Source organism: Dromiciops gliroides, chromosome 2, assembly GCF_019393635.1.
Source record: "Dromiciops gliroides isolate mDroGli1 chromosome 2, mDroGli1.pri, whole genome shotgun sequence".
Lineage (NCBI taxonomy): Eukaryota > Metazoa > Chordata > Mammalia > Microbiotheria > Microbiotheriidae > Dromiciops > Dromiciops gliroides.
In genome coordinates this window covers 69,021,174-69,047,998 of record NC_057862.1, presented here as the reverse complement: position 1 = coordinate 69,047,998, position 26,825 = coordinate 69,021,174, and the positions used below count along the sequence as shown (strand labels likewise).

The following is a 26,825-nucleotide window of genomic DNA, read 5'->3' as shown; positions in this document are numbered from 1 at the left end:
CAAAGTGGAATTCTAACAATTCTCTAACTGAAAATGCATACATGAGACAAATGAACCTATAATTCACTTCACTCTTAAAATCCCTGGTTTTATTCAGTTCAGCTCAAGTGTAATCTACTTGGGGCCCTTTTTGATCTCCCAGGTTGCTAGTGGTCATCCACACTCCATAAACACCTTATATTATTTGGTATATACTATACATATGACTATACATATATGTTGCTTTCCCCAGTAGGATTTAAGCTCTTGAAAGTCAAAGACTGGGGCAACTAGGTGGCTCAGTGGATAGAGCACTGGCCCTGGATTCAGGAGGACCAGAGTTCAAATCCAACCTCAGACACTTAACACTTACTAGCTGTGTGACCCTGGGCAAGTCACTTAACCCCAATTGCCTCACCCCACCCCCCAAAAAGTCAAAGACTATTTCATCTTTGTTGGTGATTAGCACATTAGCTGGTACATAAAAACACTTATATGTTTAATAAATATTTTTTAAATGAGGAAGAGACAAATCAGATACTTTTCATATCTAGGGGTTGGAGACTGATTTTTAACCAAGCAACAGATAGAAGGGAATTACAAAAGATAATTAGGTAATGTTGGTTTCATAAAATTGAAAAGCTTTTGCAAGAACAAAATTAATATACCTAAGATAAGAAGGAATTAGTTAAATATAAAGATACCTCTGTATTCAGTTTCTTAGGGACAATATTGTTATCTAAGATATCAGACAACAAAAATACCTAAGACAAAAATGGATATGGGATCAAAACATAAGAACAAACTGTTTACAAAAGAAGGATCGAAACCTATTAGTAATCATAGGAAAAAACATTCAAAATCATCATAGGAAAAATACAAACCAATGTTTTGTCTCATATCCAGCTAACTGGCAAAGACAACAAAAGAAATATTTTGTGTTGGAAGCAATATGGAAATATAGACACATTAATGCATTGTTAATGGAGCTATGAATAAATATAACCCGTCTGGATAGTGATTTAGAATTCTACAAATAAAGTGGTTAAAAATGTCCATACCTTTTGACCAAAAATTCCACCTGCTAGGAATATATACAACGGATCACTGACAAAAAGGAAGTTTCCATACACACCAAAAAATTTATAGCAGCATTTCTGCAGCAGTTAAAAAAAGTGAAACAAAGCACATGCCTATTAATTGAGGTATGGCTAAATGCACTGTGGTACCCGAATGTAATGGCATATTACTGTGAGGAAAGAAATGATCAGTGTAATGAATATTCATACTTCCAGAGAATCATGGAGTTATTTAAACTGAAGGAAAGTAAAGTAAGCAAAGAAAACTATACACAATGATTACAACAATACAAAAGAAAGAACAAATATCATACAACTGAAATTAATATTACAAAAAATAAGAATGGCCCCAAAGAAGAACTATGAGAAGACACTTCACTCATCTCCTTTGCTAAGGTGAGGGATCTTTTTCTTCCTATTTCTTAAAAACAAAACTATTAAAAGGAAAATCTCTGAGGAGGGGAAGGGAGAATGGGGAAATTTAGGCAATGCAAACGCATCAATAAAAATTTGTTTTGAAAAATGCTCACTGAATGACAGTAGCTTAACCTGTAAAATCAAGTCTAAAAGCATTTATGTGCCAGGCAAAGTACTGGCTACATGACCAAAACTTTGCTGTAATGATCAAAGCTAAAATGTCAAATAAACTTGAGCTACAAATAAATATGTATGTGTGAGGTACCATAAATAGGAAAGGTGGTGTGGGCTGGGGCAAGGAGGTCAAGATGAGGGACTAGGAAACATAATAGGAATAAAAGGGCACTGAAAAGACGAAAACTTTATACAACAGCTATTAACAGATAAATAATTTACACAAGATTCCTATAAGAGTGTCCTTTCAAAATTTCTGTCCATGGAATACAGTAAAAGAAATAAGAATAAATTGTTTTTGGACTAACTATATGAATTTAGAAGAATAAAGAATGTTTCTAAATTAACTACATACACACACACACACATGAAACAAATTATCTGACTAGACAAATAATAGAATATCACAGATATCTCTTGTCAATTTTCATTCGCTCACACTTTAACAATAAAAAATTAGGAATTTTATGTCACAGTTTGAAAAAATTAGTATAAATGCAGTCCCTGTGAATACAAATATAATTGGATAAACTGAATTGCAGCTGAACTGTTTTCTTCCTATAGAAAATTATTTCTTTAAATTATGAATGCTAAATGTTACTAAAAAAAGAAATTTCACACACAAAAATGTACAAGTAAATTCAATGTTTACCTTGGTACTCTCTTCCAAATCCTTGGTGTTCAAAAGTGCATGATTAATTCGAAAAACTATCCAGTCAAAAAGGGCACTATATAAAGATTTTGCCATGGAGTTCCTCACAGTCACAGCCTATTAAAGAAAGCAAAAATTCAGAATGGAAATTCGAACTGAGGGAAGTGCTTTATACATTTTAAAAGGCAATGTTTATATTATTTTTAAGGGACTCAATCAACATGCATTTAAAAACACCTCACTGTGGGCCAGATGGACACGGGACGGGGCTAGGCACTGAAGGTACCTGGCATCAAGGGGCTTACATTCTATCAAGAAAGATAACATTTGGGGAGCTAGGTGGTGCAGTGGATAAAGCACCGGCCCTGGATTCAGGAGGACCTGAGTTCAAATACGGCCTCAGACATTTGACACTTACTAGCTGTGTGACCCTGGGCAAGTCACTTAACCCCCATTGCCCCACAAAAACAAACAAAAAAAAAATGAAAGATAACATTTACTCATAAATATAAAAAAATAAGTGTATCTACCTCCCAAGACAAACAGCAAATATATGACCAAAACTACAAAACATTTTTCACCAAAATAAAGTCAGATCTGAACTACTGGAAAAATACAAATTGCTAATGGGTACGCAGAGCCAATATAATAAAAATGACAATCCTACCTAAGCTGATTTATTTATTTAGTGCTATACCAATTAAAATATCAAGAAAATATTTTGTAAAGCTAGAAAAAATAATAACAGAGTCATCTGGAAAAACAAAAGTTCAAGGATATCATGGGAATCAATGAAAAAAAAATACAAAAGAAGGTGTCAGCTGCGGGGAAAAGTGGATAAAGCACCAGCCCAGATTCAGGAGGACCTGAGTTCAAAGCCGGCCTCAGACACTTGACACTTACTAGCTGTGTGACTCTGGGCAAGACACTTAACCCTCACTGGTCCACCAAAAAAAAAAAAAAAAAAAAGGTCTAGCAGTACCAGAATTTAAACTGTACTATAAAGTGGTAGTTATCAAAACAATCTGGTACTGGCTAAGAAATAGAGAGGTGGATCAGTGGAATAGAATAGATAGAAACTACACCATAGTTAATGACTATTGTAAGCTAGTAGTGTATGATAAACCCAAAGATCCAAGCTTTTGAAACAAAAACTTATTATTTAACAAAAACTGCTGGGAAAACTGGAAAATAGTGTGGCAGCAACTAGGCAGAGACCAACATTTCACACAATATACTAAAATAAAGTTAAGATGGGTACATGATTTATACATAAAGGATGATGCCAAAAGAAAATTAAGGAAGTATTGTAAAGAATTGTGATGAGGGGGCGGCTAGGTGGCGCAGTGGATAAAGCACCGGCCCTGGACTCAGGAGTACCTGAGTTCAAATCCGGCCTCAGACACTTGACACTTACTAGCTGTGTGACCCTGGGCAAGTCACTTAACCCCCATTGGCCCGCAAAAAAAAAAAAAAAAATTGTGACTTGAGGTTTCTATGACCCCATCTTTGGCTAAAATTAGAAGCCCCAGAGGCACCTCCTTGTGGGCATGGTGCTCCACCCACTGGCTGTAGCCGTGGCCATGGCATTACAGCTCACGTCATCACCATGCACCAACACCTACATGGGCCTGGCCAAATTATAATGACTAGAAGCCCAGTAAGGGCAGTCACATGTCTGTCAAACAGGGCTGCCAGCCAATTAACTTGATGCTGTGTGCAGATGGCCTGGGGTTTTCTGGGAAGAAGGGAGGAGATTCTCCATTCTAGTGTGTGAGAGGGAGAGAGACAGGGTGCAGTTGTTTTGCTCTTTGGGAACAGCTGAGTCCAGTTGGTGTGATTTCAGGTTGTATTATTTTCCTTCCCCTATTCCCTTTTTCCCTTGTCCCTAGTTCTACTAATCTCACTTGTGTTTTACATTTGTTCTTGTTAATAAACCCTGGTTTTTGTTTTTGTTTTGTTTTGTTTTTAAGGCTGTAAATCTCCTTCCTTACCCTAATATTACGGCAAGCCGCCCAATTAACTTTCATAATGAATTTGGCCCTTACAGTATGGAATTGTCTATCTGTCATATTTATGGACAGGGGAAGAATTTAGGACTAAAGATGATATAAAGAATAAAATTAAATGTAAAATAGAACATTTTGATTATATAAAATTGAGATTTTTCAAAAGCAAAACTAACATAACCAAGATTACAAGGGAAGTAGAAAACTGGCAAAGAATGTTTGAAACAAGTATCTCTGATAAAGGCCTCGTATCTCAAATATATAAAGAAGTGCATCAAATTTATAAAAATACAAACCATTTCCCAATTGATAAATGGTTAAAGCATTTGAACAGGCAGTTTTCAGACAAAGAAATCAAAGCTATCAATAATCATATGAAAAAATGCTCTAGAACATTATTGATCATAGAAATGCAAATTAAAATAACTCTGAGGTATCACCTCATACCTATCAGAGTGGCAAATATAACAAAAATGGAAAATATTGGGTTTTGGGGGGGATGTGGGAAAGCTGGGGCGCTAATCCACTGTTGGTGGAGTTGTAAAAAGATCCAACCATCCTGGAGAGCAATTTTGAACCATGCCCAAAGGGCTATAGAATTTTGCATACCCTTTGATCCAGCAATACCATTACTAGGTTTATACCCGAAAGACATTCATTCCCAAAAAGAAAAAAAAAGACCTATTTGTATAAAAATATTTATAGCAGCTCTTTTTGTGGTGGCTAAGAACTGGAAATCAAAGGAATACCCATCAATCAAACTAAACAAACTGTGGTATATGATGCTGATGGAATATTACTGTGCAATAAAAAATGACAAGCAGAATGACTTTAGAAAAGTTTGGAAAGACATGTATGATATGATGTATTGGGAAGTGAAGCAGAACCACGAGAACACTATACACAGAGACAGCAATACTGTTTGATGAAGAACTGTGAATGACTTAACCGTTCTCAACAATACAATGATCCAAGACAATCTTAAAGTACTATTGATGAAATATACTTTCCACATCCAAAGAAAGAACTGATATTGATGGAATAGACTGAAGCAAGCTATTTTTCACATTCTTTTTGTTTTTGTTTTTGGTCAGGCAAAGTATCAAGTGTCTGAGGTCGGATTTGACCTCGGGTCCTCCTGACTCCAGGGCTGGTGCTCTGTCCACTGCGCCACCTAGCTGCCCCTATTTTTTAACATTCTCATCATTTTTTTTATGATTAAGTATAGTGATGTTTTACATGATCATACATGTATGGCCCATATCAGATTGTTTGCCACCTCAGGGAGGTGGGGAGAGATTATTCTCTAATACTATTCTACTGTATTATGGAAATGTTTGTTTCATTTAAGTTTGGAATAAAATAAATACTCAAAAAAAAAATAAATTTAAGTTCATTTGGAGGAAAGGTTCTAAGATATGGTAGAAACCAAGAAAGGATTCATATAGGAGTGAGGGCCTGAGCTGAATATTGAAGAAAATAAGAGAGAAGTGGAGAGGGGAGTCCCTGCCAAAACTAACCCAGGAACTTTATGAACACAATTAGAAAACACTTCAAACAAATAAAGAAAGATCAATATTTCACACAAATAAAGACAAATGTAGAATTGTTAATTGCTCATGTGGTAAATTATTAGAATTTCGCTGACTCATTTGGGAGGGGCCACACCTGGCCTACCCTGAAGTTATGTATGCTACTGAGGTCAGAAGGAGAAACCTCTCCCCATAGGCAGTTTTTGAAGGACCTCCCCTTTTGGGGGAGGAAAATTAGACACTTGCTGAGGGGAGTCTGAGTCTCTTCCCGAGCTCACTCTCTTCTTTCTTCTTCTCTCTTCCTCCCTGGTGGTGGCTCGAGCAGAAGCAAGAGCAGCAGCAGCCAAATCATTCAAGCCTGGTTGTAAGTTGCGCTTTCCATTGAAGCTACAAGCTCCAGGTGATAAGGTACTCTGCTCTTTTGAATAGACTTAGGTTAGAGCTAGGAGGATTATCCTATTTCTTTTTCCCTATTTCCTTGTCTTTGATTTTATTAATTTCATGTTTGCTGTTTACTTTATTCTCCCTAATAAAATCTGATTCATCTGTGGAACTGAGGCTGTAAGGCTCCTTTCTTATTGGCCTAGGAGAAATGTCTAAAAAAGCAATTTCTGAGGGGAGAGAGCTTTAAACCTAGAGGTCCCTCATTATCTCTGGGACCCCAATATTTAGGTGAGCCACCCAATTAACTCTTCATATATTAAATTTGGCTCCCACACTCACATATAGGCCAATCCAATATGACAATTTTACCTAAGTTTACTTATTCAGTGCCTTACCAATCAAACTACCAAAGAAATATTTTATAGAACTAGAAAGAATAAATAAGAAAATTCACCAGGAAGAAAAGGTCAGAAAACCAAGGAAATCAATGAAAAATGATGAAGAAAGGCAGCCTAGTTTACATTACAAAATGTTAATCATCAAAATAATCAGCTACTAAGAAACAGAGTGGTGGAGAAGTAGAATACATTATTAGTACAGTACACTAGGGGGGGCTAGGTGGCACAGTGGATAAAGCACCGGCCTTGGATTCAGGACTCCCTGAGTTCAAATCCGGCCTTAGACACTTACTGGCTGTGACCCTGGGCAAATCACTTAACCCCCATTGACCCGCAAAAAAAAAAAAAAAAAAAGTACAGTCCACAAAACATAATAGTATATGACCGCAGCAATCTAGTGTTTGATAAACCCAAAGTATTTGGGGTAAGAACTAACCACCTGATAAAAAATGCTGAGAAAACTGGAAAGCTCTTTGGCAGGAACTAGGCATGGACCAACATCTCACATCATACATAAGATCACACATAAGATCAAAATGTATAAATGATTTAGACATAAAGGGTGATCTCATAAATAAATGAGGGAACATGGAAAAATGTACCTGTCAGATCTGTGGCTAAGGAAAGAGTTTAATGATAAAATGAGATAGTGAGGACAATGTGAAATAACATGGATAATTTTGATTACATAAAATTTAAAAGCTTTTGCACAAACAAACCTAATGCAGCCGAAATGAGAAGGAACAGAAAATGGGAAAAAATTTTATAGCAGGTTTCTCTGACAAAGGTCTCATATATATATATATATATATATATATATATATATATATATATATATATATATATATATATATATATATATATATATATATACAGGGAGAGAGAGAGAGATCTGTGCCAAATTTATAAAAATACAAGACATTCCTTAGTTGATATGAACAGGCAGTTTTCAGAAGAAGAAATCAGAGCTATCAATAAGTTACTACTTACTAGAGAAATGCAAATTAAAACAATTCTGAGTTATCACTTCCCACCTTTCAAATAAGCTAACATGATAGAAAAGTATGTGGAAATTTATTTTGATTTGGGGACCCTACCTTTAGGCTGAGATTAGAAAGTCTTAGGCCCTCACGGTCTCTTCTGTAGGGTACAGGTTCGAGAAAGCAAAGATTAAGAGAACAGTAAGGAGAGGAAAGTTAGAAGCAGGGGGATTTATAAAGTGAAAGGGGCTGAGCAGGGAAAGTGGAACATACCCTGAGGCAAGAGGTGGCTAAGGCCCTTATTGTATTAAAAAGGTTCTAGGCTCAGCAGGTGGAAAGAAGCACTGGAATGCAGTCAGGTTGTGCATTTTATTTCCCTGTATTCTTAATTTTAAATAGTATCTCATAAACAAACTCTGCTTTATTTAGTTAAGAGGCTTCTTAATCTTTTGCTTATCAATTTGGGGAGTGGAGCAGTGTGGTGGAACTTTATAAACAGCCAATATTAAATTAATAGCAGTCAGATAGCCAGTTAGTCAAAAGTCCCCAGATTAGTCTTCCAGTCAGCTTTAGCCCCCAAATTAGGCTAGTCATTCAAAATATTTTCACATGGAAAATGATAAACGCTGGAAGGGATGTGGAAAAATTGGGACACTAATACACTGCTGGTAGAGTTGTGAACTAGTTTAACCATTTTAGAAAAGAATTTGGAACTATGTCCAAAGAGCTCTAAAACCATGCACTCCCTTTGACACAGCAATGCAAACTCTTGGCATATGGGGAAAAAAAATGGTCTAAATCACTATTGATTAAGGAAATGCAAATTAAAACAAATCTTATGCCCATCAGATTGGCTATTATGACAAAAAAGGAAAACAGGAAAACTGAGACATTGATATACATACTACTGTTGGTAGAGCTATAAACTGATTCAACCATTCTGGAGAGCAACTTAGAACTATATCCACAACTATGTCTATATCCCAAAGAGATTTTTTTTTTAAAGGGAAAAAGACATATGTTTACAAAAATATTTATAGCAGCTCTTTTTGTGGGTAACCAATAACTGGAAATCAAGGGAATGTCCACCAATTGAGGAATATCTGAACAAGCTGTGGTATATGATTGTAATGGAATATTATTGTCCTATAAGAAATGACAAGAGGCAGCTAGGTGTCGCAGTGGATAAAGCACCGGCCCTGGATTCAGGAGTACCTGAGTTCAAATCCAGCCTCAGACACTTAACACTTACTGGCTGTGTGACCCTGGGCAAGTCACTTAACCCCCATTGTCCCACAAAAAAGCAAACCCCCCCCCCCCCAAAAAAAAAGACAAGCAGGATGATTTCAGAAAAGCCTGGAAAAACATATATGAACTGATACCAAGTGAGGTGAACAAAACAAGGAGAACATCATACACAATAACAGCCATAGTGTACAATGAAGAACTGTGAAAGACTTGGTTATTCTCAGTAATACAATGATCCAAGACAATCCCAAAGGACTCCAGATGAAAAACACTGTCTGCCTCCAGAGAAAGAATATTGTCTGAATACAAACTGAAGCATATTATTTTTCACTTTCTTTTTTTTTAGCCTTCTTGCAAAAAAAAATTACTAATATGGAAATATTTTACATGATTGCACATGTAGTGTAATATCAGACTGCTTACCATCTCAGGGAAGGGGGGAAGGGAGGATAGAATTTAAAACTCAAAACTAAAAAAAAAAAAAAGCAAAACATTGAATGATAAAAATCATTTTTACATGTAATTGGGGGGGGGGGGGATAAAATACTCTTAAAAAAAAATAAAAGAAACTACTAGCTTAGTAATCCCACCAAAAAAAGAAACAAGTCCATTTTGTACCAAGCAGAATCTTAGTGTGAAAAGCAGAACATTCTTAACTCTAGTTCTTTCTCATGCTCTGGGAAAGTAATGTTTTCACAGAAGTACTCAGGAAGTGTTAAGGAAGTAGTCTCCTGTTCATTTGCTTAGAACACAGTGTTAAACGGACATTTGTAAAAGCAAGATGACCCCTCCCCCACACACAAATATTAAGTAGACACTTAAAAATTCCCTAAAGATGGTTGAATTTGTGAGGTGATTACTTTGAAAAGAGCTTGAAAAACCAAAGATGAAATTATTACTCAGCAGTTTACCTCATAACGGCTCTGTTTATTGCTCAAGAATGGCCTACAGCCAAAAAACAGTTAAAAAAAATAATCTGAAAACTACTGACTACTGACTAGGAAAATGTTAGAACAGACCATTACAGAGATAGTTAGTCAACATTTAAAAAGGAAGCAGTGATTGCAAAGAGCCAGCATAGTTCATGGCAAACTAAATTTATTTCCTCTCAACAGGAATTTGTAAATCAGGGAAAGTGGTGTAGATCGAGTTTACCTGAATTTCAGGAGAATATTTTGACAAAGGATCTCAAACTATTATAGTGGACAAGATAAAGAAACATGCAAGGATGATAAAATTAATTGGACTCAGCTCTGGTCATTAGTAGCTCAGTGTTAACTTGGCTGGGATTGCCTATTAAGGATCTTTGGCCTAGTACTGATTAACATTTTTACCAAGGATTTGAATAAATGTTTATTTTGCTAGAATGTTTATCAACTCACAGATAATATGACATGGAGCAATAGCTATTATAGTTAATGAAACTATAAGGATCTAAAGAAGATCTTAACAGGTTAGAGTACTGGACTTAATCTAATAAGATACAATTCAACAGGAAACATCAAATTTTATAGTTGGATTCATTAAATCAATTTCACAAGTACAAGATGGAGATTTCAATGAAATAGCATCTACTGAGCACTTATGATGCTATAAAAATGTGTATTAAGTGTAGGGATACAAGTACAATGCTACATTCATGTGCCCCAATTTGTTTAGCCATCTGCCAATTGATGGACATCTATTTTGTTTCTTTCTGGACAGCTTAGAATAATTTGTTATATGTAAGACTTTTCTGTCTTTTATCGCCTTTGGGTATATTCCTAGCAGGAGATGTACAGGTCAAAGGATATGGGAATATCACCAGGAAAGAGGTGGTGGGGGTCCACTCTTACACACAGTCCAATTAGAATAAAATGGTCTTTTATTTGGGTACTAGAGAAAGTGACCTAGAAGCAAGTTGAAGACTTAGCCTCAAGGGGAAATGATGGCTTAGAAACAATCTCCTCCCCAATGGAAGGGAGGCCAAAGCTTTTACAGAAGATAGATGGGGTGACCATCTGACAATGGAAAGTTCCTTTTTGGGGTGGGGTGGGAAAAGCTTGAATGAGGAGTGGTGATCCTGACTTCTGGAGCTATCTTTGTCCTGGGCATCGCTTATCTCCCCCTACTTCTTAGGTGTCCTATAGCTTGTCAAGGAGAAAACTTCTGAGTTACCTTAGACCCATATCAGGGGTTTTAGTCACTTTTTCAAAAAGAGCATTTTAAAAAAGTTTTCTAAAAATTCCAAATTGTTTTCCATAATAGCTAAACCAATTCAAACTTTCACCAATATCCTATTAGTGTACTTGTCTTTGCAGCCTCTCCGACAGTGATTCTTCTTTGCCAATTTATGGGTGTGAGGTAAAAACAGAGTTGTGCTGCATTCTCTTCTATGGTTGGTAAGAGTTTGCAGCTCTTTCTTTGAGAGATGGTTTGGTCATATCTTTTGATCCCTTATCCATTGGGATATGATTCTTGGTTTTGCAAATTTATGTTAGCTATGTGAATTATCAGACCTGAGATATGTATAGCAAAGTTTCTTCTGTAATCTATAGCATCCCTTTTTATTTTGGCTGCATTGATTTCAGTCACACAAAAGCTTTTCATAATCAACATGACCTATTTTATCCTTCTAATTGTCTCTTTTGCTTATTCCACAATTTTCCCATAATGATAGCTAGAAAAGGTAACTAATCTTGTTCTCCTCCAATTTATGTTAAATAGTAAGGACCTTTTTTGAGTGGGCTGTGATATGCCTGCCTAATTACTGCCAGAGTGATGAACAGTTTTCTCAGCAGTTCTTGTTGAACGGGGAATTCTTCCATAAGTAATGGTTCTTCAAGGAGCTAATAATCTAGATGGGAAATACATGAATACATAAAATCCAGAATATGAAACAATATGCAGGGGGAAAAAGTACCAACAAGTGGTGAGCTGTACAAAGGAGGAGGTACCTGAAATAAACCTTGAAGGAAAATAAAGATTTTAAGATAACTAAGTGCACACATCCTCAACTCCTCACTCTCCCTTATCTCATATATTCAGTTGGCAAATCAATCCTATGTCTACAATTTCAGTTGCATTTATTCCTGTGTCACATCTCTTCCCCCTCCCATCCATCCTTCACACTGCTGATAAACTGACATTCCCAAAGTATGTATATAGCCAAATCATGCCCCTATTCAGTAAGTTCAAGAGACTTCATGATGCTTCTGGAATCAAAGATTTACAAACTTCTTTATTTGGCACTTAATGTCCTTTATTATCTGGGTCTAAATGACCTTTCCAAGCTTCTTACAAGACTCCCCCTTCACTCATGCCATTATCCACCTAAATTGACCTTGTTGTTTCTCTCACACAGCATTCTGTCTCCTCTCAAAATGCCTTTCCATAGACTGAACTTCATGCCTGGAATGAACTCTATCCTAACCTTAGTTTCTCTCAATCATTAGCTTCTTTCATTCAAGAGCCCAGTTCAAGTGGCATGACCTTTGAGTACCCTTCCCTTAAAAATTTACTTCTATTTACTTTAATAGGTACACATTTCTCTCTGAGGAAAATAAGATTCTTGAGGGCAGACACAGTTTCAATTTTGTACTGCCAATGTCCAGCACAGTGATCAGTTCATTAGAAGCACTTATTAAAGGATTATTGATTGACAAAAACATGAAAAGCAATCAAACAGACTTCCACAAATTATTTTCCATAGCAGATCAAATCATCAGCCATTAATTTTTTTTTTTTTGGCTGAGGCAATTGGGGTTAAGTGCCTTGCCCAGGGTCACACAGCTAGTAAGTGTCAAGTGTCTGAGGTTGGATTTGAACTCAGGTCCTCCTGAATCCAGGGCCGGTACCCCTAGCCACTAATTATTAAGACATGGGGCAGCTAGATGGCACAGTGGATAGAGCACCGGCCCTGGAGTCAGGAAGACCTGAGTTCAAATCCAACCTCAGACACTTGACACTTACTAGCTGTGTGACCCTGGGCAAGGCACTTAACCCCAATTGCCTCACTAAAAAAATAATTTAAAAAAAATTATTAAGAGATATGGAGAATATAAATCCTCTGTGCCTACTGTTTTGCTGATTCAAAAAATCCTTTGAATCAGTAACACTATGCAATATTAGCAATAAGAGATGATGTTTATAAGCCACCTTAAAGTGTGCAAACCATCTTAAACTATCATATCATTTGAACCACATGGCAAAAAACCCAACTAAATGACTTTCCCATCTTGATAGATATTTAAGTGTCTGATAAAGAATTCAAGCCCACTTTTATCTGCAAGTTCAGCACTCTATCCACTATAAAACATTGTCTCTAAGTAGAGTAAAATGAAGCCTTAAAGATATTCTACCTATAAGATCCTTCCCATGTATATATTTTAATATTACAGAACAATGGTGTCAAACTCAAATAGAAAGAGATCCCTGCAAGTTAAATACTGACTTTTAAAACCAAAAATTAACATTATCTATGTTCTATTTTATTTTTATTTCTTTTGTTAAACATTTCCCAATTATATTTTAATCTGGTTTGGTCTATATGTGGCCTACAGAAAGTGAGTTTGACACTTCTACTGCATGATACAATTTGTCAGATTCAAGGAATCCTTGGGAGATGAAAAACAGGAAAACATATGCACTCCAAAGTTGAACCCTCACATTTTGAAGGATGCTTTACAAAAAGTAGAAACAGAAAAGGAGACATTCCAATATCCAGATAACATCATATTGATTACATTGTGCCCCAAAAGAATAAAGGGGCTCCTCAGGGAGATCCAAGGCCATGTAAAAGAGATTGACCCAGAACCAAATAGATTAAATATATCAATTATCAAAATTAAAATGTTATTCTATAGAGTATTCAGACAACTATACAATAAATAGCTGCTGACCCTGTTCTAAAGAATTATAGTACAGGAATGGGTTGGAGAGCTGGTAGAAGAAATGGGGATCACAGATCCCTCTCATGATCAAAGTATATCATAATGAAGACCCAAATGTACAGTACAAAATGTATTTTTAAAATAAAGTCAAATTTTTACATGAACTGAATTTTAGAACAGCCAATATAAAGTATGTGATAACAACAACAACAACAAAAATTGGGCAGCTAGGTGGCACAGTGGATAGAGCACCAGCCCTGAATTCAGGAGGACCTGAGCTCAAATATGGCCTCAGATACTTAACACTTACTAGCTATGTGACCCTGGGCAAGTCACTTAACCCCAATTGCCTCACCAAAAAACAAACAAACAAAAAACACCCAAAAATAAAGTATGTGACACATTTTTTTTGGGGGGGTGGGGTATAATGAGGGTTAAGTAACTTGCCCAGGGTCACACAGCTACTAAGTGTCAAGTGTCTGATGCCGCATTTGAACTCAGGTCCTCCTGAATCCAGGGCCAGTGCTTTATCCACTGCGCCACCTAACTGCCCCCTCAGCTAATAAAAAGTATGCTAAAGTTCCCTGATAGATCTCTCTTTTTTTTTTTAAATTTTTTTTTAAGTGAGGCAATTGGGGTTAAGTGACTTGCCCAGGGTCACACAGCTAGTAAGTGTTAAGTGTTTGAGGCTGGATTTGACCTCAGGTACTCCCAACTCCAAGGCCAGTGCTCTATCCACTGCGCCACCTAGCTGCCCCCCGATAGATCTCTGAGGCAATAATACAAGTGGCAATGGCAATGGCAATAGCCCTAGCTCTCTGAAAGACAGTGTGATAAAGAATTAGCAAATTAATACTTGAAATTCAGCAGTTAATATAAGAAGGTTTTTCGCATTGGAGATAGATAGGTGGCTCAACAGTCAGACCTCTAGGTCTACAGTCAGGAAAACCTGAGTTCAAATCCAGCTTCAGACACTCACTATCTGTGTTACCCTGGCCAAGTCACTTAATCTCTGTTTGCCTTAATCCACTGGAGAAGGAAACGGCAAATAACTACAGTATCTTTGCCAAGAAAACCTCAAGGATAGTATTGGCATACTATGGTCCACAGGGTCACAAAGAATCAGAACACAACTAAAAAATGACTGAACAACAACAACTTAATAAAAAGTGAAGCCCAGAACTAAAAAGATTTAAGAGAATGGGTTGGACTGATATGAAGAAATATAAGATGCTTCTTGACACAAAAATCTATTATTATAATATCAATATTCCTATGATGATACTACATGGTTATAAATAATGGAAAATTATAGGTAGAAATAGGCTACACAGTATTACCAATGGAGTAACAGTCAAATAATAAGAGTAATCATTATCAGTGGAGTCACCAATTTGAATTCTAATACCATTAAAATTCCACGTTTTGCCGTATGAGAAAGTGGAAATAGCAATGTAGAAAACAAAGATGAAATGAAAATCTGGATTAGATAGATCAAGTACCCACAGAGAGGAGTCAGTGCTAGAGGTGACAATTCCTAGTATCACTAGGGATTACTTCTCATGGTATCTGAAAGAAGGGAAGATGTTAAAAATGACATTACTCCCTCCCCCAAAAAACTTGTCAGAATATCAGTAATTTGATTTACTGAATTACTTTCCCATTCTTATATTTTTATAAGAACAATCAACACATTTATCAAAAGCATCCTTGATAAAGGAATGAGAAACAAATAATGCTTTCACAGATACTACAGGAAAGACCGTATTTCATTTATGCAGCTGAAAAGTGTAGAGAATATAAGGTGTCAATGTGCCTGCTGTTTGATATAAAAGCATCTGATTAAAGAAAATGACAACTTAAAAGGTCCCTTCCAATAAAAAAAGTCACCTATGGAGATATTAAAAACATCTCCTTTCTTGACAGGAATGATTTTATTCAGTTAATCTATTACTCATATCCAATGAAAAGAGGGAGATGTATGATAGACACTATTCTAGAAGATGTCTAGGGCTAAGCCCAAAAGATGGTAAGGTTGTCTTTGTAAATATTACTGCCTGGATTGTGTCAAAACTTGAAACTTCCAATATCAGAACTATAATCTCTTCAGTGTTTAGCTTAACCAAACAAGAAAAACCACTTCAATGAAAAAACTACTGTCCAAACAGTGATATGCAGTTCAATACACAGGCCAAAGAGCTGGTTTATAGGGACATATGTCTGAGAATAACAGGGCAAAGGACAATGAGTTGGGCCCGGGGTAGAACAGAAGCAAAAGAATAGATAGATTGTCTTTTGGGAAAGTGCAAAATTGTTTCAAGGAGAAGTTTAGAGTTGTTGAAAACAAGGCCCATCTTTTAAAAAATATTCTCCAAACCATGAAATATAATAATTTCCAAAGAATTAAAGTTACAAGTAACTCTAAGTGCAACAAAGAGGCTAATGATAGACATGAGTAGGCCACTACAGATTACAAAACAAGAAGTGGGAAGGAGAAATGATTGACAGGATGCCAAGAAAAATGTGGTCATAAAAAAAGATCACCTGGTTATGGAAGAAGAACTTAAGATAACTGAGAGACAGCCCATGCTATAAACTAAGTAACAGCCAGCCTATGTATTTAATTGGTACACACAAGGAAGATTCCTGGTACTTTGGGTGAACCAACTATGAAGGATTGATCAAAATACACATACAATAGACATAATGGACATTGTTATGATATGCATCATTGAAGATATAACCAACTGTACTGATATTATAAACCATAGCAATACACTACAGAAATAAAATTTTAAATGTTATTATCCTTGTAATCATTAACTCCATTAACCCTATTAACCACACTGATATTATAGACTATAGAAAAGAAATGTTAATGTTCAAATGTTGGTCAAAAAGAGAACCAATACATACCTCTGCCAGTTTATATGGTAAAATAAGCTTCTCGCCCACAGTTACAGTCTTCCTGGTAACCAATGCTTCAAACAACATCTCTTCTTTCACCTAATAAAAACAAAACCCATAGTATTATTTTAAAAGTTTGGCAGTTGCGTAATTATTAAATTAAAAAAATCCATTTCTTCTTAAGAATAGAAAAATATTTTCAAAAACAACAGATCTGTGTGTATGTACATGTACATATATAGTATATAAAGTATAAGTAATATGAAAGGTAGTATGGCATAAAAGATAAGAGTTTTGGTCTTCGGGTCAGGAAGACAAGTTCAAGTCCTTCATCCAACATGTACTGGTCAAGTTTCTTAAGTTTTCTGTCAGCTAACTCTCTTAAGACTTCAGAGGAGATAGGGCCCTGCATTGTAAGAGGGAAATTCCTTGTCAGACATACTCTCTACCATTGAGATGACTATATACAGGTAACTTCCCCTATAAATCAATTATCACAGACAAATATGTGTGCATGTGTCATGCATGCACACACACACACACACACACACACACACATTTATTAAGCATCTATTGAAGTATGTGGGCAATATACACAAAGCCAAGTGTCAATATACCTAAATATGATCATATAAGTCTTACTTCCTTATGTTATTTCTACTATCTATCTATCTATTTTTTGGTGAGGCAATTGGGGTTAAATAACTTGCCCAGGGTCACACATCTAGTAAGTGTTAAGTGTCTGAGGTCGGATTTGAACTCAGGTACTCCTGAGTCCAGGGCCGGTGCTCTATCCACTGCACCATCTAGCTGCCCCTCACATTATATATTTATGTGGGCAGGTGGGGCTCATTAGCCTTGGCAGGCAACACACCCAGGGGAAGGAAGCCCTGATTTTAAACCTCCGCTGCCTTGCGGCTATACCCATATATGGGAAAGGCTTTGGGAGTTAACACCGAGGAGAAATCAGGAGTTGGAGTCCCTTAACTCAACTCAACTGCAGCAGCACTGGTGCCAAACTGTATTGGCGGGGGCAGCTAGGTGGTGCAGTGGATAAAGCAGTGGCCCTGGATTCAGGAGTACCTGAGTTCAAATCTGGCCTCAGACAATTGACACTTACTAGCTGTGTGACCCTGGGCAAGTCACTTAACCCCCACTGCCCTGAAAAAAAAAAAATTAGCTCTCCTGACTCCTGGTCCCTTTGTCTTTTCATTACAGAAAGTTCTCACTTTACATAAATGGACTGTTACACAAACTGTATTGGCTCTGCCTCTCCTTTGGATCCACCAATGTCGTGGAGAGGGAAAACCTGCTGCATGGGCAACAGCTTGTTTTCCATATTGATCCGCCCAGGCCAGTGCCCTAGAGAGGACACTCCAGCTACTCCTCATAGGGTAGATACAACACGGGATGCGGCAGTTACCGGTTATAAGTCACTCAGGAGCTGTGGCTCCCGTATCAGACTGCACAGCCACACTGTGGCCTGTGGCTCTTCAAGGCGCTGATCCATGGTTGTCTGTGACTGGTGGAGGCCTACTACTATATATTTATGTGTAGGTTTCAGAGGCCATGAGCATATGGCTAACTTTCTTCAGGACATCACTATGTGACAATGATAACTCAGAGTCCTAAACTCATTAAAACTGTCAATAAAATTACTATCTATCTATATCTATATCTATATATATATAGAGAGAGAGATGTAAAGAATTGTTATTTGAGGTTTTTAAGCCTCAGTGTGCACTGGCCTGGGGCTCCGCAAACTGCATGGTGCTCCACCCACTGGTTGTAGCCATTGCCATGGTGCTGGCACATCACGTCATCGCCACTTGCCGATGCCTACATGGGCCTGGCAAAATTATAATGCCTAGTGAGGGCAGTCATGTGACTGTCAGAGCCAGGCTGGGGGCTGTGTGGAGTGTGTGGGGAGGAAGGAAGTTTTTTCTTTCCGGCATTCTGGCTGGAAGGTGACAGGAGCTCTGCTGTGTATTCTCAGCTAATTCCTGGGTGGTGGTATTTTTCAGGTTGTATAATTTCCCTTTCCCCATTTTATTTCCTTTCCCTTGATCCTAATGATCCTGTTTGTGGTTTTTTTTTTTTAAGTTCATTCTTGGAAATTGAGGGGTTGCCCATCAACTGGAGAATAGCTGAACAAGTTGTGGTATATGAATGTAATGAAATACTACTGTGCTATAAGAAATGATAAGCAAGCATATTTCAGTAAAACATAGAAAGATTTACATGAACTGATGCTGAGTGAAGTGATCAGAACCAGGAGTAACACAGTACAGTTACAACACTGTGCAATAATCAACTGTGATAGATTTAGCTCTTCTCAGCAACCCAATGACCCAAGGTAATTCCAAAAGACTCACGATGGAAAATGTTCTCCACACCCAGAAAAAAAAACTGTGAGTCCGAATGCAGATGGAAGCATACTATTTTCACTTTTGAGGTTTTTGTTTTGTTTCCTCTTTCTCTTGATCTTTCCCTTTTGTTCTGATTCTTCTCTCACAAGATGACTAATGTGGAAATATGTTTAACATGACTGTACTATATAGCCTATATCAGATTGCTTGCTGGCTTTGGGAGGGAGGAGAGAAGGGAGGGAGAGAGAAAAATGTGTAAAACAAAACCTTAGAAAAATTAATGCTGAAAACTATCTTTATATGTAATTGGAAAAAATACTAATAAAAAGAAAAAAACAAACTGGAATTAGAATAAGTGGGTGAGGTAGAATGAAAGATGATCTCAAGGGATGGTACTTGGATTAACAAGAGAAGAGAATGTTTAAGAGGCAAAGAGGCAAAGAACCATAAAAAGAGAAACCTTAGTTAGGGACATGACAGCTGTTCTCAAATATCTGAAAGGCTGTCACACAGAAGAGGAATTAACCTTCTTCTGCTACATGCAGAAGCCAAAACTATAAGCAGTGTGAAGTATGGACAAAAGCAGGTTTCGTGTTACTGTAAAGAACAAATTCATAATAACTGGAATCATGAAAGAACAGACAGAAGGGATTGCTACTACTGGAGTCTGACGTGGCAGAAGGACGAAGACTTCTGAAGCTGGGCATGGTATGTAAGAGAAGGGCTGAACTTTGCACGTCTACCTCTGAGCTTCTGTGAATTTGGTTATGTGAAGGGGACTGGAACGAAAACAGACCAACAACAATGTGGATTAGCTTTGGTTGTTTATTAGCAATGTAGAAGAGTGAGATGTCAAGAGAGGACATGTGACCTAGGGTGCTAATGAGTTCATGTATTACTTCACTCTCTCCCTGTGAATATGACTCTATTTTCCAGTATCTTCTTAGTCTCTACTCTTCTCCTACCCTACTTCATACGATTTTTATAACCCATACACACGAACCAGAATACTTGTCTTAGTTAATGAGTAAAGTGTCAGTTACCCTGTATTTAATTTAAAAAGCAAAAGAATTAGGTGGTGTTTTTTTTTGAGTGGGGGGAAGGGGAATGGAAAGGGAGAGAAGACTGTTGTGATACAGTGAGCACAAAAGGGCTCCCCTACACCAACTGCTAGAAGACTCTTTACTACTTCCTCAATAAGAAATCAGGATTTTTTTTTTGCCCACTTAAACCTTATACCTCTCCCCTCTTTTGATTTCTCCCTTCTATGCTCTAAACTAGAAAAAGAAGAAATTATAAACAGTCTTGTTAAGAAAGACAAAATATGGGAGATGGAGGAACAATATATTAGGAAATGAGGGTACTATGAAAACAACAAAAAAAAAAACTTTAAAGAAAAAATACACAAATGCAGTATTAAGATACATTAAAACTAAATCATCACCATGGAATAATTATTACAAAATCCAATTATACAAGAAATTTATGTAAAGAACAATATTTAAATAGGTCCTAACAGACACATTATTGCAGATTCACTAAATATTTAGGACCATAACCTAAGTATAACTACTGAAGAAATCATTTACTGACAAATATTTGAAGCCTATGTGCTCACCATTCTAAAACATATAACAAAAACGATGTGATATAAGCCCTGAGAGAAAGGACATACATTGATTGGAGAGAAGACAAATACATGAAACAGTAAGAAAAATTACAGTCAGCTAAGTTACTTGAGTGATCTCTGAAAGTTCTCAAAAGAAGCAATATTATTTCTAATTGTTAATGACTTTCTGAATTTAATTAAATTGTAACCACCAAAACAAAAGTCTGGGCTATTGTTTATGAAAGAATGTTCACGAATTATCAGATAATTATTTGTTTTGGTTGTATTCATGGGGAATATGTCCACATACACAGACGTGGAGCTTTCCTTTATAAGAAATAAGATTAAGAAAAACTCCCATTTCAGAAAACTGCAGCTAATTCCACTCATTTTCCATGGATTCTGGCAGGGATTCTACTGCAAGGAACTCTGTCATATATTTATATCAAAATTCAAAAACAAACCCCTAAACAGGATAAAATGCTTCCCTTTAAAAATTCCCTAAAATGGCACTACCCCTTTTAAAAGGTTTTTCCTCACAGGGAAAAATGTTGCTCCTTTGAAATTTTAAGAGGGCCTTAGAAATGAATCTCTATATCATTCTCACTTAACAGAAAGAAAAAAAAAACTCTTACTCTAGCCCAAGGGTATGCTGAAGACAGCTCAAACCCATTTACAAATTTTCAGTGTATTATAATACCTCAGGAATCCACAAACACTATAAATCATGGCTTCCTTTATTTTTCTGTTGATTGTCTATACTTAAGAAAGTAATGGAGAAAATGTTAATAATGAATATTAAGCCTAAAAAGTATGTCATACATATTCTAACCTCCCCACTCCCCAGAGGCCAATTGTTAAAACGGGTTTTTCACACTGCTCTTCTAGCCCCACTCATTGTTCCTGAGAAATACTGAGCTATCCTTTTATTTTAAGGCACTTCATAAACATTTTAAATTCGCCTTCAGTTAGCTACATCTTAAAGGAAATTGGAATTCTGAGAAAGAAGGTGGGGAAAAGAGAAAGCATTCCAATCATGAGGGACTTATGTATATGACTCAAGTCCAAAGCTAATCTATAAGGGTGTAACTTGGAATAAGGATGTAAAAGTGCAAAGGGTTTTGTCAAACTGGGGAGTCTACAGTTGATCCCAGAGGTAAGAGGGAGCCACTGGAGTTTAATAAGCAAAGAAGTGACACAGTCAGTTTCAAAAAAATCAGTTTGGCAGCTATGTGAAGGGTGAATTAGGAAAGAGGAAGCTTAAGAGAAGGTAACCAATTAGGAAAGCAATTAGTCTAAGGAAAAGGTATATAGTGATGGCTGTGTGCATGGGAACAGGGCAGGGTGAGAAGAGAAAGAGAAGAGGAGGGAAAAAAGAGAAGAGGAGGGAAAATAGGGAGGGAGAGAGGGAAAGGGAGGTGGAGGGGGGGGGAGAGGGGAAAAAAGGGGGGAGAAGGAGACAAGGAGAAGGGAAGAGACAGGGAGGGGGAGGGAGGGACAGAGAGAGAAACAGATGGTGATGGAGAGAGAAAGATTGTGAAGGTAGAAACTAAAAGATTTGGGGGGGCAGCTAGGTGACACAGTGGATAAAGCACCAGTCCTGGATTCAGGAGGACGTGAATTCAAATCCGGCTTCAGACACTTGAAACTTACTAGCTGTGTGACCCTGGGAAAGTCACTTAACCCTCACTGCCCTGCAAAAAAAAAGAAAGAAACTAAAAGATTTGGCAGCTGAATGGCTATTTAGGGTGAAGAAGAGTAAAAAGTCAAGGGAGGGGGCAGCTAGGTGGCGCAGTGGATAGAGCACCAGCCCTGGAGTCAGGAGTACCTTAGTTCAAATCCGGCCTCAGACACTTAACACTTACTAGCTGTGTGACCCTGGGCAAATCACCTGACCCCAACTGCCTCACTTAAAAAAAAAAAAAAGTCAAGGGAGGCATTGAGTTTACAAACCAGGGTCAATGGAAGGACAATAGCATTTTTGACAGAAATATGGATGTTCAGAAGGGGTTGGTTTTAGGGGGAAAGGTAACAGTTTTCCTTTTGAACACACTGAATTTGAGATGTATACGGCAAATACAAATATCTAGTAGGCAGTTGGCAATGTGGAATTTCAGTTCAAGAAAGCCTGGGGTAGAAATATAATATGGGAGTCATCAGCAAAAGAGAATAAATAAATCCATCTGACAAGTTCAGAAGGGGATACAAACTTGCAGGATAGTGTTGGAACAACTATATTACATTTGAAACAGATATCAAGAGTAAAAACCAAACTGTAAAAAGTGAACATTCATGGTTTCATATACAGTTCTCTTCTTCTGTTCTACTTTGTTTTAGGAAATATTTGTATTTGTTGATATTTGTCAAGTTAATAATAATAAAAAGGAAATAATTAAAAAATAAACACATAACTAGAAGAGGTCAGCAAGAGAGAAGAGGAATGACAAGGCAGAACCTTTATGGACAATAATAAAGCAAAGAAGATCAAGGAGGAATGGTCAGGCAGGGGGGAGGAAAGCTCTTTTGTTCTTTTGAACAATGTCACAAATCCTTATTTAGAAAAAAAGAATATTTAACAAGGTCAAATGCTGCAACCTGTTCAAAAGGGATGAGAAATGATAAAAGGTCTTATTGGAAGCCTCTCCTTTCCATTATTCCAAAGTCTTACTTCAGTTCGGCACATTAGACAACAATGATATCAATATCCAACAGGCTAATTCATTGTATTTCAGGGGCATTTTTAAACAAAAGCTACTAAAAATCTGGCATTCTATTCCCTGAGCCTAATACCTAAATTCTAACTTGCCACATCTAATAACTTAGCTTCCCGAATCAGATCTCTATATAAGAAACAAATACCATACTCAGGTAATACTACTGTGTGAACTCTAGTATAAACAAATTTATGATCGATTTAAAATCTTGAAAAATACATGTTAATCCAGCAGCATTTATGATAGTAAAAAATTAGAAAATTCTTTTCAAGGATTCACAAAAGACTGAGCATAAATGTAACGACATATACATCAATGTAATGAAATAACACTACTTCATAAGAAGCTACTAACACCAGGAATTAAATAAATTATATTAAGTTTTACATGAAGTTATGTAAAGAAAGTTGAATCAAACGGCTATAAATTTTTACAATAATCCAGAAAAAAAAGTTAAAAACAATCATAATCTTAAAGTTAATGTGCACATCCTTTCTGTATTTATTTTACCACATGCAAATAAGAGATGTTTACAGTTACGTTCATAAAAACTTTCTATCTCACTTTTCTTTATGTTTTGCCCTTGTTTATATACAATTTTATAAATATTTTTATTTTACACATACAATTTATAAAATTAATTTATTTTGGAGGAAAAAATCTATTAGCTAAGAAAAATCACTGGTAATTTTTTTAAACAACTCTTCCTTTTAGGATTTATCTAATTTTTTAAAACTATAATGAACATAACATGCATTATTAGTTTCTACAGTTTTATTAGTATCATTTAACCCTATTAAACTACAAGCTAGTTGAGGGCAGATTGTTTCCATACTAGCATTTGCTAAGTGAACATAGAAGTTGCTTCAAATGTCTATTTTTTAAAATTGTGGTACACTTCTTAGGATTAACTTGATGTGATTTTTGGTGGGAGGTAGGAAGGTAGGGGTTTCTGGTCATTCCTCTCTTTTACAGGACAGAAATTCAGAAGTTACTCGTGGACCTGACCCCAACACTGTTCAACACAGCAACTTTAACTAGCTGTTTTTAGGACCTGAGTCAGCTCACCCCTCCTCAGACAGTTTGGTGATTCCTCCATTCCTAGGGGCTGCTCACAGTATTAGTAAGGGACATAGTGAGAACAGGAGATTTAAAGCCTTAAATATCAATAGCTCTCTTTTTCCTTAAAAAACTGAAGATTTATTGAGTTTCTACTTCTTATGATTCAAAGCACATAATGTGACCCATAGAAAAAGTGATGAAAGAAAAAATATATCTAAATACCATGAGGAAGAATGAAGGTGAGACAGAACCAACACTAGCAGGTGTGAAAACAAGGAAAACATCTATCAACTCCATAGTCACAGTCTAGAAACAGGAAATAGTGTCTGTGAGAAAAAAAATCCTTTGCATTTTAATGAAAAAAGGGAAGGTAGGCATGGAATAAAATGTTAAAACCAAAATATACATATTCTTTAAATTCCCCAACTTTCTCTCTTATCCTCCAAAGGTTTTGCTACCTTTGGCTTAATTGTCAGACGCCACTGCCCACTTAAACCTAAAGCATGCACTAGGGAGTTTGGAGCCTGCAAACAGGACAGTTCGCAGCCCCTCCTATAAAAGCCTTCATATTAGGGTTTCCTGATTTTAATGGAAGTAAATTCCCATGAGAGGAGGCACACCCACATTTAAGTGAAGGTACACAAATAGCTCTCCAAAGCAAAATAAAAGCAAGCTTTGGATTATGTACTTCACAGAAGTACTCTTGCCTCTCCCTCAATTCAATAGAAAGTTAAGAGTAATTATGTAAAATTCATAATAAAAAGTGTTAAAAACTCAAACAGTAAAGTATAACTTTTTATATTCAGGCATGTAATCCACCTCTCTTAATGAAATAGAAATTTATGAATATATTTTAATATAGATAAATACATAAACATTTATCAACTGAAATATAAATCACTTAAAGAGCTTAGAAAATGTGACAGACAATAGATCTATAATAAATTACACTAAGGACAAGTTAGGGATATACTCTGAACCTGCATTCTGCATGGCAACTATCACATCACTTGACAAATTATTACCACCATCTGTGTCAGAGACAAAGCTCTATTAAGTTCCATAAGGATACAAACTGTTTTCTCTAAATTGCATAAATTCCCTAATACAAAGTATGGTGCTTTACAAAGACTGGATAAAATCACATGATGTCAAAGAGAGAAGGGACCTAAGAGATAATTTACTCCAAACCCGTTTTTTACAGATCAGGAAAATGAAACTTCAAAGAGCATATGTGTGAATTAAACTTCTAAGGTGGAATTTTCTATGATGTTTTAGAATGGCATTCTAGAGCCACCATTAATAGGTTGAATACTGAGTTCTATCTCTACCAAAGTGTCTTATTGCACTGAGTTATGCATACACTGCCCAGGTCTCCCCATGACAAATGACATGCCCCAAGGAGACAGATAGCCAGTTGATGTCAAGTCAGAGAACAGCCACAAAGGTTAAAGAGAAACTGACCCCATGAGAATCATGCTCTTAAATAAAGCTAACCTTTCAAGGGTTATAACATAGGAAAACTCTCTGTGAAACTTTCCATTATATTCAGAAGAGAGTATAACTTGATGATACTTATGATGATAAGAGCTGGTAAGGTTACTAAGAGTACAGAAGTACCAAAGAAGATAGCCTAGGACAGAACTGTGGGGAACACCTCCAATTAGGAGGCATAATATGGATGACAAGCTAACAAAGGGAACTGAGGAGAAATGACCAGACAAGTAGGAGAACCAGGAGAGAGCAGTGCCACAAAAACCCACATACAGATATAGAGTAGTCAACAGTGTCAGATGCAGCAGAAACAGGCTGAGGACAATGAGGAGTGAGATTCATAAAAAATTACTGGTTAAGCTTTGGAGAAAGCAGTTTCATTAAGTGATGAATTTGCAAAAGGTTGAAGAGTTATTAAGAGGAGAAAAAATGGGGCAGCTAGGTGGTGCAGTGGATAAAACACCAGCCCTAGAGTCAGGAGTACCTGAGTTCAAATCCGGCCTCAGACACTTAACACTTACTAGCTGTGTGACCCTGGGCAAGTCACTTAACCCCAATTGCCTCACAAAAAAAAATAAAAGAGAGAGAGAGAGAGAAGAGGAGAAAAAATGGAAGCAGCTAATATAGACAGCTTTTTTGAGGAGTGTGGTTTGAGAAAAGGGACAGAAGAATCCAATTAAAGTTTTGTTTTGTTTTGTTTTTAGATAGGAAAAGGTTGAAAAATCAGAAAGAAAGAAGGGATAACTGCATGTGCAATCTGCTACATATGATAGGAAGGTGTAGGTTCAAACAGATAAAGGGGTATTGGCCTTAACAAGCGAAAGGGCCACCTCTTTGTCAGGGACCAGGGAGAAGGAGGAGTAATGGGTAAGCCATATAAAGGAGTTTTGAGGTGAAAAGAATGGGAAAAGAGGAAGCTCAGATCTAATGGCCTTAATTTTCTGAGT

At 36.7% G+C, this 26,825-nt stretch overlaps 1 protein-coding gene across 1 annotated transcript in view; it reads right to left on the bottom strand.

Annotated features, from left to right (window-relative positions):
- Window positions 1-26,825, bottom strand: part of MYO9A (myosin IXA) — a 302,278-nt gene that overhangs the window by 160,754 nt on the left and 114,699 nt on the right. The window contains exons 9-10 of the mRNA XM_043982938.1: window positions 16,640-16,729; window positions 2,302-2,418 (exon numbers count right to left, since the gene is read on the bottom strand). Of these exons, the coding sequence (XP_043838873.1) occupies window positions 2,302-2,418; window positions 16,640-16,729 (207 nt within the window). The remainder of the gene's footprint in view (window positions 1-2,301; window positions 2,419-16,639; window positions 16,730-26,825) is intronic.